The sequence below is a fragment of the Xiphophorus couchianus genome, chromosome 13, assembly GCF_001444195.1.
Source record: "Xiphophorus couchianus chromosome 13, X_couchianus-1.0, whole genome shotgun sequence".
Lineage (NCBI taxonomy): Eukaryota > Metazoa > Chordata > Actinopteri > Cyprinodontiformes > Poeciliidae > Xiphophorus > Xiphophorus couchianus.
The window spans coordinates 28,181,401-28,196,528 of NC_040240.1; the positions used below are offsets into that span (position 1 = coordinate 28,181,401).

Here is a 15,128-nt window from a genome sequence, read left to right on the forward strand (position 1 = left end):
TTTACAAAGCAGCCAATCCACGAGTGGCATTTACTTTTCTTGGCACTGGTTGGCTGAACCCCTAAGAGCGAAGATTAGGAAGACGGTGAGAGTTAGCTTCTGCTGTAGTGCTAACACGGTTTCCAATATAGTGCCTATTGAGTTATATTTCGTTTATGAGCTAACAGTAATAAACATAACTGTTTATTGAAATAAACAGTTATGTTCAGATGGGCCGGTGGTGGTCCTTAATCCCCACCAATACTGGGGCTCCACTGTGTTCAGTATCATAGATTGATTAAGCAACAATAGTAATTATTATTGCTTTTCTGGTTTCAATTTTTATTACTATGAAACTGTGGTATTTTTTTTTTTTACCAGTGGTCTACATACTGTGATATTATAAAACTGGTTTCATAATATAACACTATTACACTTCAGATGCTTATGGTCATATCTGTATAACCATAAGCATCTGAAGTGTAATATTTAACACTTTTGGGTAGAGTCAACAACAAATAAGCAATTTCCCTTTTTAGGATTAATAAAGTCTGTTCTACTCTAAGTGGTAAATGAAGTTTATTTTAAGCACCGCTGTCACATTTAGAGATTGGAGTTGTTTGAAGGCACTTATGTCCTGGTGTTTTGGATCAGACCTGACTAGCTCTGTTTAGCTCTAAAATGAAGCTCTGCTTCACTGAAGCATAGGCGCTAATATAACCATCAACTTCAGGTGAGATATTTTCTACCCACAATCTCTCACCAAAACCCCACTTCCCAAAATCCAATCAATTCCTTTAACTCTAACCGGGTGAGATGTGGTAGTGTGGACGTTTCTTTCTCGTTAATTTTGTGCAACGAAGTCGATGTTTTCCTTTTAGATCTTCAGTGGAAATTCTGCTTAAAAAAACGTTTCCTTCAGCAAAACAGACTTTAAAACAACATTCAGTCACTTTACTGTCAACAAAGAAGTGAATATGACTCTTTCCAAAATGAAAAAGTATTGCTTTTGGTTAATGCATTAAAAAATATCATCTGTGCTGAGATACGGATTACCACATCAGAGCTGATGGACCCTGAGGCAGTGGAGGGTCTGGATCCTTCAGGAAGACATAACAGTGTCTTTTCTCTTATGGTTCAGCTTCACATGTGACCTTGGCTGTGAAGAAAGGCAGCTCTCCAGGATCATGTTTTAGTTTCAGAGGAACCTCCTAACGCCTCCATACCAGCTCAGCCGGATTCGCCTCCCAAAGGAAGCGTTTACTCGGCTGGCCGTCTGGAGGGGTCAGTGGTCATCTGGAATCTCCTTTTGCATCGTTAGGTAAAGCTTACACAGTCAGGTCAGAAGAGCAAGGCAAACATTTGGAGCAGAGCTAGAGATCCCAGCCCACAGTGTGCTTTCTGCGTCAGCTACAATCATCCGGACCCATGAGGCCAGGTGTTCCGGTGTTTAGTGTGTTTAAGGATTGCATTGCCCCCCGTGTTTCACTGGTGTAAACAAGACACTTTATGAGGGAGGAGGAAGGTGAGAGGCAGAGCTCTGTTCATAAGGCCACAGCAGAGCTCTGGCACCGTGGACAGCAGCAGATACACACTCATTAGGCCGACTTCATTCTGGGAAATATAAACCAGCTGCAGGCTGATGTCAGAATGGAAGAAAAAAAAACAACAGTTTGATCACTGAGGCAGAAACATTTACTATGAAAGCGGACCAGGGTTTTGGGTTGGATCTGGTTGGAACAATGACCTAGATTAGGAATAGTCCTAAATCTCACCTAATTTGTTTGTTTTGCAATAATAAAAAAAAGAAGCTATCTTATTTTTACAGATGAGATAGCTGAATCCTTCCAGATGAACATAGTTGAATCATTCAGCCCTGATATGAAAGGTTTTGTCCCAGAGAATCATCGATACATCAGCTGGTAACCAGAACCAGATGATCTTCAGATTGATCGGCTGTGGTGTGCCTGTTAGAAATCCATCCATACTCCATATGGTGTGGATGTTTCTACTTGGAGAAGACTCAAACATGGTCAGTTAGTTTCAGATTAAGTCAGAAGAGTAGTATGAAGCTCCATAAACATGAAACAGTGCTCTCCAGGCAGAGAGGTAGTGACTAGAGGTGAACTAATAAACTGGCCGGTCGATAAATCGGATGACTGGCAATCTGAGCAGCTACTGTCAACCAAAGGGGTCCCATCTGCACGCTAGCGGTTAGCAGTACTCGCTCCACTGTTGACAACTTAGAAACTTTGTCTCTATATTTAGTGACTCTTCAGACAAAAATATTGGTATCGGTCAAAATCGGAATCGGGAGGTGAGGATTTTTAAAGATAACTGAAATCGGTGCAGCCCTGGTAGGATTAAGTCTGCAGTTCTATTAGGATCTAAGACAGAGCAAGACTTTCAGCAGATAACAGGAAGGCTGAACAAAGGCTTTGTCCTCTTTCTTTTCCAGCCTGTTGTCAAGGAACATGTTGGGTCTGTGAATGTTGGCAGGATTTCAGAAAATTGATGTCTGAGTTCCAATGGAACACATAGAAGGCTTCATTTCTAATGCTAATCATGCTAGCTGCCTTAATTGCATATTCCTGATGCTAAAGATAAGTGCCTCTGCTGTTACGCTAGCAAAACATTTCTGTTCCTATTATAGTTCTCAAACAGAGTTTGGAATCGTTAGCAACCTTTTTCAACAGGTCAAAACTTTACAAAAAAATAGATTTTGGTTTTTTGTGAAGTCAGTAACGTGCACTTTAACCAGTAAAGTGCAAGAATTGTGTCCGATTTTGATGAAGCTGACGGACAGTTTTAGCCTCTTGTCCTGGTTGTTTTTCTGGGCAGACTGCCTCTCTGTGTGTGCGCACGTGTGTGTGTGAATCTGCTCGCTCAGGACTGACCCGGCCGGTCTGATGAGTGTGTATCAAAGCCTCTGCTGTTTGCTTCCCTCCCTGAGGAAACAGCTGAACGGACTCAGCTGCAGGTATGGAGGGAAGTGCTGCATTCTGCCGGTGTGGATGCACATTCATCCATGAACAACACACACGTCACGTAAGACTAAAGAGCAGTTTTAAATATACAAACAGATGGAAAATGTCTGACTTCAGTTACATCTATGTGCAATAACATTCTAGATATATTTTTTTAAAAGAACTTAAAATTAGTTCTGCTTTAAACCTCGAAAATAATCAACATGATGGGACAAGCACCACAAAACTCATCCTACAAACAGAGGCCTGACCATACCATGGTATGTACAGTGTGTGTATGCCAGCAGTACCACTGATGGACAGAGATGACGGAGAAACACAGAGAGAGAAATCGTTATCAAACTCCCGTCATGCAGATACGAATTTACACTGGAGACCTGAGGAGTATCATCTGTGGTGTTTGGGGAGGCCCCCAAGGGCCCTCCTCCTGAGTTCTGACCCCAAACTACAGCTTCACTCACAGCCAAACGCAGAGCACTCATCCTTTGAGGCCTCCGTGTTGTTTTCTTTTCGAGGAGAAAAACTTTTGAGTAAATTGGAGAGAAAAATATAAGGATTTAAAGTTAATGTTACACCAAGCAAAAGAGAAGGAATAAAGAGGTTATAGAGGGTCAGCTCCTTGTTGGCTGATCTTTTTGTGCAAAGGAATGTCTGAACGAGTTAAAGAGACACCTGGTGCCTCTTAGGGCCCGGTGCTGGGTGGGGGGGGCGTGGCCTCGTCCGGGTCTGAGGACTCTGGCGACTCGTTGTCCTTGGTGCTGGGACTGGCCCCGGCCTCGGTGGACGTGCTGCTACTGCTGCTGCTGCTGATCTGACTGTCCTGTCCTTCTGAGTTTTCCAGCATCTCCTGGATGAGAGGAGGCATGGAACCTGGAATCTCCATCTTCAGAGAGATGACTCGCTCGGCTCCTGGAGGACAGTAGCAGAACAAGACCACTTTAATACTTGAAACAGTTCAGCTAAACGGAGTTCACAATTTAGTGGCTGAACTTCATGGTAGATGCATTGCATAAACACAAACTGTGGAAGAACCACAGTGCTGGTTCTGTTGGACCTCAGTATTGACCATGACATATTACTGGAACCACTGGAGAGTTGGGCCAGACTCTCCGGTCCAGAACTCAGCTGGTTTGAGTCTTACATAAAGAACAGAGATTTCTTTGTTTCAACAGAAAACGTCTCATTGAAGTCACATGTGAAATACCCCAAGATTCAATCCTAGGACGCCTCTTAATGTCTATACGCTCCTACTGGCTCAGGTTATAACAGGAAATAAGATTAGCTTCCTCATTAGAACAGATAAATGTGTGGATGTGCCATAACTTTCTCCAGATGAACAGAAACAAAACTGAAGTTATTATCTTTGGACCCAAAGAGGAACGATAGAGTCAACACTCAGCTTCAGTTTTACAAATAGAAACTAGAGATCAGGCTGAAATCTGATCTCTGAACCTTCAGAGACAAATGAAGACAGTTACAAAGTCGGCCTTCTATCACCTGAAGAACATTTCCTTGACAAAATGCAGTGTCTATTACTGGTTTTCACAATTATTGACTACATGATTCGTTTATGACGTTTTTATGTTTTCGTGATGTAAAACACTTTGAACTGCTTTGTTGATGAAACGTGCTATGCAAATAAACTTGATTGATTGATACATTCAATTTGAGCTCATACAGTTAGATGTGAATCCAAACATGTCTACCTCTACAGACTGTTACTGGACTCCTAACCATCTCTGCTACATTTCTAGGCCTGATCTTCTCACCGTCCACCAGATGTTGATGGCCTTCCTACCTTTAGCGCTGATGCTGCGCAGGTCCGTGATCTTCATAAGGGTTTTGGGGAACATGTGTGGCTTGCTTGGTCGGCGCTTCCTCACGTAAATCTTCAGAGCCTCCAGCAGTGGCTCCTGGAGCTGATCCACCTTGGAAGGCTCCTCCAGATCTTGACGGTCTGATACACACACAAACACACACACACGGTCAGCCTGTATGACAGGTTAAAGCCTAATATATGATCAAAAGACATTTTTACCAGGCTAATCATTGGGGTTATTCATAGTACAGAAAGGATCTGATTTACCATCAGAATGATTTTCAACATTCATTTTTCAATAGAAATTTCAGCTTCTTTTTTTTTTCCAAAAATTTCCACTAAAGGTTTTTCCAACTGTTACAGCTGACAACATGAAGTAATGTGAAGTGATGCAAATGTCTCACTTCTGGATGAATCAGGGTTTACAATAATAAATAAACAAAAATCATAAAACAGTCCTAAAATCTTTCACCTGGTGGCGCTGTGGTCATCCTGTTGCAACAACGAGGTCCTGTTGGGTTCAGCTATTTTAGTGGAGTGTAAGATCTATTTTTCCATCCCTCCCACAGACTGGACCTAAGCTGTACCTCAGCTGGCCAGGAGGTGGCAGTGTGTACTCTGGAACCTGAGAGTGTTGGACCTGCTTTCAGACTGTGCAGTCAGAGGTGTGGTTTACTTTTCATAGATTATGCAAGAGCCTGTAATGTTTTCCCAGGCCTGAGTAAAAGCTCGCTGAGCGGAGGGAGCCCAGCGGAGAGGGAGACTGATCTCCTAACAAACTGCGAGGCGGGAGGGACAGACAGAGGAATAATGAGACACAAACGTGTTCAACTCTCCAGTGAAACTTTATGCGACTGAATGAGAAGGACTTCTACTTCAACATTAAGGCCTGTGCATCCTGACATGATGGAGGGACTCTTGCTCTGGTTTTCCTCCTCAGACTCTTCTCCTGCAGCCAGCTGACTGATGCAGCTCAGCTGTCTCATACCTGCTCATCCTCTCCACCTCCCCTCTCCTCTAAGTAACAGCAGCTGATTTCTAGTTCACTCTATCCAAAACCTGCAGCTTTACTCTGTAGTAAATGGAGGAATCGATAGAGGCTTCCTCTGAGTTAAATAAAGGGCAGTCCAGCACTTTGAATTGGCGGTGAATTAGCTCATTCTTTGAAGATTTACTTATTGTCCTCAAATCAGGTTTTTGCTAATGATGCGGTTTAACCAGGCTCCAGACTGTTTAAAGTTTGTCTCAGACTGAACTAAATTAATCTGACAGGTGGGATGAACAAAGCAGTCAAACCCAAACCCTCACCCACACCCCCTGTTCCTCCACCTTCCCCCACCTCAGCAGCTGAGAGTCTGATTTGAACGTAAATTTGAAAGACATTTTCCACCAGACTGCTTCGTGACTGTTATGAAGCTTCCGACAGTCACAGATGTTGTACCGGCTCCTGGTAAGTTTCTACTCGACTCAGGATTAATTGTTGATTAATGTTTATTTGAGCAAAATGAGTTCCATTGGATTGGTGTTGATTCAGTTGATACAGAAACAAAGATGGCGCAAGATCCCAGAATGGTAGTTTAAGCAGACCCGGGTGTGGGATTGAAAACGTTCTTTATGCCGTCCTGTTCTAAAATGTACACACTTGACAAGCTCCTTAAGCTCCTGACCTTAGTAACACTCACTCAGCCGAGCTGCATGGCGGAGCAGCGTCTGCTTCTCAACCAAAAATCATTGAGACGAGGATGTGATGACAGAAAAGTGGAAAATTAGAACACGTTGGAAAGAAAACCTGATGCCAATAAGCATGGCTGATTTTGAGTTCTGTCTGTTGTGAGTTAATTTGCAAAGTTGTAACATTCCTTCTGGAGCAACCATGACGACCAACGAGAAGGAATCTGAACTGGAACCAAGACTAACAGCACAAAGTGTGGCTCTGACTGTAGCCTGACCTGGCAGCAGAGAGCTGGATCAGGATGGACAGCACAGGCTGTCGTCCAAATTATCATGGGAGCTACCATGTTCTATGTATTTTATTCATTTATTTTTCTGTTCAGCAACCAATAAACTTATTTATAACTACGTCTTTAGAGTTTTGTAATGTGATAAAGCCACACTTTTCTGTTTATTCAGTCAGTTTTTAATACAACCAACACAAAAAAGTTATAGAACTATAATGATGTGCTTCATTTTTTAAAAGTCAGCATTTCATATAAAATGCATCCCTTCGAGTTCTGGAAAGACAGCTGACCCTCCTGACACATGAGAGAACTCATGGTTTCAAGAAAATTTCCATGTATCAATTAATTGCTAGTCGATTGATAAGATCAATCAATTTTAGATTGAGTCATTAGTAACTTGTCATTAATAACTAAAGGCCCACTCACTCACAAGATACTTCAAAGTGTTTTATAGGAAGAACAAATTAACAGAGAAAAAAATTATTGATTCATCAAGAAATGGTTAAAACCTGAGACATTCCAGTAGACTCATGTAATGTGAGCCAGTTTCCTGATGTTGGTCAGGACTCTAGCCACAGCATTTATTAAGCCCTTTACTGCATCAAATCAAAACTAGAGAGGTTTGATAAGAGGCATTGAGTTCCGGTCTACAAACCTCCTGAGATGAGACAGATGGCGCTGAGAAGACCCGTCTCTGTGTCGTCCATCTCAATGGGCAGCAGCTGGTTGGCAAAGGTGAACACCAAGTCGGTGAGCGGGCCGAAGCCAGCGTTGTGCATCTGTGTCCGATTTAGGGTCAGTCCGTCTGAAAAGGTCATGGTGTCCTGGTCAGGAGTGTACCGTGTGCAGATACGCAGGATCTGAGAGTGAAGGAAGGGAGGGGCAAGGAAATGGTCAGAACAACCTCGGTAAACAGGAAACTGAACATTACATATTCATATAAAGAGATAATCAGATCAGAGGATCATTGACTCCTGATATGTTGCTGCAATTAAATTAATCAAAATATAAGAGTAACCACAGAAAATAATCAGTCACTAGGAGCAACAAGAGGTCATTGATAAAGCAGCTGGCTGTATCCAAGTACAGCAATGGAAAGTTTAGGGGAGGAAAATCATGTGGTAGGAAAAACTGAACAAACACTTTCTGTAGCTGAGTCAGGCTCTGGGCAAACCTTCAGTTAGCTCGCACAAATATGAAGCAGGTTCAGTTGTTTTTATCGGTTTCTGTCCCCTCAGCATACAAGAACATTTATAGGAATATATAATAAATCAATAAAATACCATATTATATTAGCAGCATACCCACAGGGTGGCACCCCCCACACACACTTTCCTAGGAAGGCAAAGCAGAAGACAGCACTCCCCTATCTCCCATGTGCAACCAATAATGTTCTCATACAGCATGTAGCATAGCCTGGCGCTAGCTGCTTTAGCAACCAGGAAACCTCAGAGAAGCAAAACAGTGACCTTCCACTAACCCCTGCAGAATCACCTTGCTCTGAATGTGTGTTTGTGTTTGTGTGTATATGCAGGCGTGCGTGTGTGTGCACCTAGTAATGCAGCTGATTGTGAGCGTGGAGCCTTTGAAGCAGTTTGAGTGGGCTGCCTCTGACAGTGAGTGGCAGGAGTGTCTGCAACATGAAACAGAATAAAACATGGCTGCTGGCGGTGGCTCTCACCGGCTGGCCAGGCCAGCTCCCAGACACACTCCGGCTCTGTCCCACACATATACATCCATACACGTTGTGTTTGATCTCTCCTCTGATACGCCCCTCACCTAGCACAATGGCTGCGTCCTTCACCATGGAAATGTGCTGCTGAACAGATGATGATGGCTGAGCGACAGCCAGAAAGCCATCACACTCGGCCTTCAACTTCTCAACCCCGCTTCCCAGTTCTTCCCTCCACCACTGCTTGTCTCATCAGACAGTAGGACCAGGTCAGTGTTAGCTCCCAGACCATCCGTCAACATGCCACTGCCTGGACGACCAGACCAGGTCAATAAAAATCCATTTTCAGAATAATGTTCTCTGCATGTGCTGCCAGTTTTGTCCAGACTGGGCTCGACTGTTTGCATTTCCAATTATTAATAAACATCTTTGTGAATAATTTATAGATTTTATTGTCAGCCATTTCACAGCTCTCTTACAGCAGTCTGAAGCAGACTGAGTTGACATCCTTTCAAAAGAAGAAGAATTACTTTATTCATCCCAGCAGGGAAATTATGTCGCAGTTACAGCAAGACTTTTTTATACACATATTAACACACACACACGACGGGAGCTGCGTCTGCAGGCAGCCAGCTGAGACGGCGCCATTTTTGAAGGAGGACATGCGGCAAAGGTCATCGGGACCGGGAGTCGAACCCGCGACGTCCGCGGGTTTAAGGCCTCCAAATGTGGGGCGTGCTAACCCCCTGCACCACCACAGCACGCCCCTTAAACACACATGCGGTGTTATTTACGGTTCTTTTCAGACGTTTGGTGAGCAGAAGTTCAATTCTCATAACTATTAGTTCAACCTCCATAACATTTACTCATCTGTGCTCATCACTGTAGCAGCTTCTCATTTATTCCAAGAAATTTCCAGTGCTTCCGCACATCTGTATTGTCTCTGTACTCTTCTCTACTGTAAATGCTATAAAACTAATAGTCCTCATTACATTGGTTTAGTTCTCGCATAAAAAACAGGTAAAAATATGTCAAGGTAATTCTATGTATTTCTTTAGCAGCATTTCCAGAAAAGGTGTCCCAGTTTCCTTTCAGGTGAATCTCACCTTTCACTGATCAGGAGGAGTGTGTGAAGCATTAGCTTGTAAGCAATGATAGAGTTGAATCCTATGACTTAGCTCTAAGTGACGTTGTCTGCACCATTTCAGTTTAGATGTGTAAAAATGATTTACAGTATTCTGTGTTGTTTGCTCCAATTTACTTCAAGTTTGCAGCACTTCTCAGCCCTACCCGAAACATGTTTCTGTTTGGTGTACTACAAACGAACGAATGAACGAACGAACAGAAACGAACGAAGGAACATCCATCCATCCAGTTTGTGTTAGTTGTTTGGAGAAATGCACCAGCTGTCGTGCAAATGTTCAGACTGTTGTGAGAAATGCACCAGAATGCTTGAAAAAAGATGGCGTCAGTACAGAGCCTCGCAAAACTATCCTCAGCTTTTTCACGTTTTGTCATTTTACAACCTTCTGTGACAGAGCAACACAAAGTATTGTATTACTGCAAGGTGAAAAAGGGAACACAAATAAAAATATGAAAATTACAACCTACTAACAGAATCCAGTGGAACCACTTGTGTTCAGAGTCACATAAACAGTAAGTAAATTCTGCTGAAGGATGAGGCCATGGTCTCAGACCTTTTCTGACCCGCTCACTCCTGTCGGCCAACCTGTTGTCTGCCTTTTCCTTCCTCTTCATCTCTGTCCTCCTCTCTCTTGGCCATAACATGTATAGTGAAACATTCACATGAAACACCAATTTGCACCTTGGATACATGATGTTGCATATTGTTACTTTATTTTTTAACCTTCCTCTCTGAACCAGGGGCCTCCACTATCCTCAACAATCAGGGAGCGGAGACTTAAAACCAACAGACATCTTCAAAGAGGCCAGGAGTTTTTATTCTTTCTTTCAACGTCTTTTCCTGGCTTTATCTTGAAAAGGGGGGGCGTTCTTCTTTTTTAAAGCCATAGTTATATTTATACACTTAAACTGCATAATGCACTTCCCCACAGTTGGGAAAGTGCATTATGCATTATGCACAGGAAGCACAGTGTTCAAAGGTCGGATACGTTTACACCACTATTTCATCTGCGGCCTCTTCTAGACATCCACCTGTTTCTGAGATTCTGAAAGTGTCACCTTGAAGTCTTAAGCATTTCTTTTTTCAACAAATCTCACCAACACTTGCATTTCGCTTTGAGCAGAAGCAAAACTGAACATATTGGGCATATTTTTCAGACACATTCTCTTTTAACGGAGGAAACCCAGTTTCACTCTGAAATGTCCAACCTTATTTAGGTACATTTATTTCAATTCCATGACAAGAAATATTTCAGTAGATGTTAACATTGCTGCTCTACACATGCACACTTTACCTGGGACAGCATAAAACGCTGATGCTAATTAATATAGAGCTACTGTACATGTTCATGACAGAAATATTTGTGACATGACTGACAAAAGAACTTAAGGCGATAATAAAATGTCAATATATAAACACTCCTTATACATTATGTTGTCAGGATGACAACACAATGCATTTTATGTCCAGATCCAAAACAATAAAAATGACCTTGATTGAATAGAACCCTAGAGGTCAAAAATGTAAAATGCATATCAAACCTGTCATCAGTGTTTCTGCGTTCTCCCTCCTCCCCCCCGTCTGTGCAGTGAATGTTAAATACCCCACCTCCTCCCCCGCCCCCGTCCGCCTCCCACTCCAGTATGCATGACAGAAGCAAGAGGGGAAGAGAATCAGCCATTTGCCGTTTTCCATCTCATTATTGCAGCTCCATTACTACAGCATGTCGCTTCACTTAACAACTGCTAAATGACAAACAATCACCCAGCAGCCTGCAGACATTTCCGCATCTGTGCTCAATAAAGAACACACTATCATTAACAAACACAGAGCCACTGACTGGTCATCAGTGACAATATAAGAAACACTCACGTACGCACACAAACACACACACACAAACCATCTTAAAGATTAAATCAGTTTAGACAGAGAAAATGCTCACTACAGACATCTACTCTCCATAAACTTTTGAATTGATAGACGTGGTGAGTAATCTGACGTGTCTGACTCCGGCTGGTCAGCCCAGACAAACCCCCAATCAGGACGGCCTGATGGGAGCTGAGTTGGATGATAAATGGCGTTTCCTCTGGAGAGCTAAGCAATTAACTCAGAATGCTATTTGAAGAAATGAAAAGATTGTTTCAAATTGAGGGAGAACAAGAACTGTAATCAGTTCAGTAAAGTTCAATCAGACAGAGGCAGGTTCCTGCAAAGGTCACTTCAGGGCATCGCACTAAAACCAGAGCCATCTAGTTTAAATCCCATTGCTCACAAAGCAACTCAGTCCGATTCTATACAGTCCAATGCATTCCAGTGCAATCCCCTGTGAACTGCAGTTCAAACTTGCTAATGTTGTACCAATAATTATCGTTAGAGTAAGTTTATCTTGTTTTGTTACAAAAAATAAATGTTTTCAAAGTGACATTTGAGGGAGATTTCCGCTTTTCCAGATTGGTTGCATCATTAAAAGCTATTTGGACTTTTTGTCAGTCTGATCCAATCAGGAAACGCAGATAGATGAAGAAACGGATGAAAGCAGCTAAAAAATGACTTTCTAACAGTCAAGCAAACTTGACTATTTTAACCAAGCAATCAGACAAATGGTGCCTCCAGAATAGTTTTTTTGTTGAGAAGTATGGACCGTCGATAGTTAACAGTTTACATGGAGCCGCTCTTCAGCTGAACAGCAACATTTTAGTTGAGACCCAGAGGCCTGTTTACACCAGTGACTGGATTCTCTCACATCAGCATTTTTTAAATCAGGTCTGACTGAAACCTTTCTGTAAAACCTCCCATGAAGGTGTGAAGCACTCCGCAGGTGTGACCCATCACCCTACACACGGCCATGGGGTTTATTCTACACATGGCGGATCACATAGAGCTGCGTTGTGCTTACTGAACCTGTTCAGTTTCTGATGAGGAATATGTTACATGAGCACTTGGGAGTGAGAAATGAGTTATAGTTTACTGTGAGGTGGAAGCTGAGAGTCAGAAGTGCATGTTCATTCAATGACATGCTAAAATCACAGCGCCACATAGTGGTCTGGCATAACAACTACAGCTGATGAATGGTGGCACTGTGTAAAAGTGGAACTTTTTCTCAATCAGCATATGAAAATACAGGCAGTTTCCAGGCGCTCTAGGATAAACAAAGCTGTAGAGTCTTTACTTCAAAAACAGTGAACAGATACAAGATTCAGAGCAGAACCAGGAGCAAAGTCCTACAAGATGTCACAGCAGTTCATGTAAATGATCTTTTTATCAACAAACAACTTTGTATTTTATTTTTCATGGTTATCTACACTGAAGACCTTGGCTGTCAACAGTCTACCACCCGCCAACTGAAAGTTCGAGTCTAGATGGTGGCGCAGTTGGTCCTACTGTTTTTCTTGCAGGAAGAAGATCCTAGGTTTGAATCCCAGCCTGTGGTCTTTCTTCATGTGTGGGTTCTCTCCTGGTACTCCAGCTTCCTCCCACAGTCCATAAATATGACTGTTAGGCTAACTGGTCTCTCTAAATAGTGAGCATGGACGTTTGTCTTGTGAATCTTTGTGTTGATGGACCAGTGATCTGTCCAGGGCGGACCCCGCCTCTCGCCCGATGACAGCTGAAGATTAACACCAGCCCCCCACAACCCTGCAAGGACAAGCAGGTACAGACGATGGATGTCTGGCCTGCTCTCACCAGTTGTTAGATTCATCAAATGGAGGTTGCTAGGGGTGATCTACTGCAGGAACCATATTTATTGGTCATAACCAGATAACCTTAAAATAGAACCCAACTTCAAAAATCTGACCTGTCCCTTTGCACCAAAACAAAATGTAATAATATTGTGTTGATTCAAAATTGTTACTGTTAGTTGCCAATTTGTGTATAAATATGTTCAATTCCTTTGGGATTAAAATGTTAATATTGACCAAAGCACACTTTGATCACTATTCAGCATCAAGAGATACTTATTTGAAATTGGTAGATCAGCTTTGAAGCAGAAAAAAACAAATAATGACAAACAAGCATGCTCTTTCAGAATTAAAGCAGAAACACAGACCAGTATGTCCAGGCAGGCAGCTTTCAGAAGTGTGATCTGATCAGCGATGGTCAGCCCTGTAAAGCCAGGCACTCGTTTGGCAAACTCCACGATCTTGATAATGCACTTGGTGGCCAGCTCACTGAACTTGTCCCACAGGCCCAGGTCCAGCCTCACACGGTGGTCTGCACTCGAGTTCTGCAACATACAAACACAGGGAGTCAGGACAAGGAGCCGCCGCTAACGATCTGCTCACTGCGCCCTCCTGGCTCTGCTCCACATCGTAGTAATATACAGTCAAGAGGTTCCATACGACCCGAGCTCTCAGAAACTCTGAGCCGGGTGGCGGCGCCCTGCGGTAATGAGGGTAACAGTGTCAGTGAGCATGGGCGGGATGCAGAGACACAGCAATGACAGGTAGCAGTGAGCTGGGACTGCCATTCACAGCACAGACTCGACACAAATACAGGAGTGGAACTAAGGAGGCTGGAGATGACGAAGCTACAGTGAAGAAAATGAAAAAAGTGGAAGCTAAATGTTCTCAGACAGTTCAGTGAGAAAAAACAGGGGATGAGAGAGGATAGGTAAGCTGTTAAAGGGGCAGTAAAATCAACTTTTTGTAGCTTTACATCATGTTATAATGTCATTCCTTGATCAAAAACATACCAGGAGCGTTATATTGATTTTTTCATGGATTTTTGGGGAATCCCTCAGTCTCTCGCGGCAACCATTCAACTGTTCAAAACGCCTGGCTGGACTTAGCTCCACCTTCCAGGTGCAGTTTCCAAGATTCTGAGCTTCCGCCTCACAAAGCAGCGTTTTCCCTTGAAACTCAGCTCCTTCAGACTAGCCTGCAGCAATTAGCAAACACCTGGTTGCACTGCTCATCTGCTGATCTCATAATAGGAGCTAATTCTCAGTGAAATGCTAGTAAAAACATTGTTAAAGGGTTAATAGACAAGCCATGTTATGATGACCTCCTGAAGGCGGAGTTTCAGAAAGAGCAAGAGCTTCTTAAAGTGACAGAGGCCCAATTTCAAGGAATTACATTTTTTAAGTAATATTTGATATATATTTCATAACAGCTAAAGTTAACATACTTACTTTAATGGCACAATATGCCTGGCAAATACACCACACTTTAACTTCTGTATTTAGTTTCTTGACAAATGGCTATTTTCTAGATTCTGAGAATATTTAACCAGCGACATATTCCATTCTTTGAACAAATTAATGGGGCAGTATGTTTGATTTAGTAAATTAACGTCTTGAAATCAGGCCTCTGTCACTTTAAAAAGCTCCTGCTCTTTTTTATTACTCTGCCTTCTGGAAGTCATCACAACATCATTCCTCATTTAACCATCCAACCTCTTTTCCAGCGTAGCACTGAGAAGCAGCTCATACGTATATGACGAGCTCAGCAGAGGCGCAGGTTCCACCACATGTTGGCTAATTTCTGCTGGCTAGTCTGTAAGAGCTTAGTGTGGGAGGGCTGCTCAGTGAGGTGGCAGCTCGGAAGCTTGAAAGCTTAGAAACTGCAGC

General features: G+C 42.8%; 1 protein-coding gene across 2 annotated transcripts in view; it reads right to left on the reverse strand.

The window, feature by feature from the left end:
- Window positions 1-339: 339 nt before the first annotated feature.
- LOC114156538 (retinoic acid receptor beta-like) overlaps window positions 340-15,128 on the reverse strand; it is a 145,266-nt gene continuing 130,477 nt past the window's right edge. For both annotated transcript variants that reach the window (XM_028037039.1, XM_028037040.1), the window contains 4 exons: window positions 13,608-13,784; window positions 7,399-7,603; window positions 4,765-4,923; window positions 340-3,875 (listed from right to left, as the gene is read on the reverse strand). In XM_028037039.1, the coding sequence (XP_027892840.1) occupies window positions 3,649-3,875; window positions 4,765-4,923; window positions 7,399-7,603; window positions 13,608-13,784 (768 nt within the window). In that variant the 3' untranslated portion in view covers window positions 340-3,648. The remainder of the gene's footprint in view (window positions 3,876-4,764; window positions 4,924-7,398; window positions 7,604-13,607; window positions 13,785-15,128) is intronic.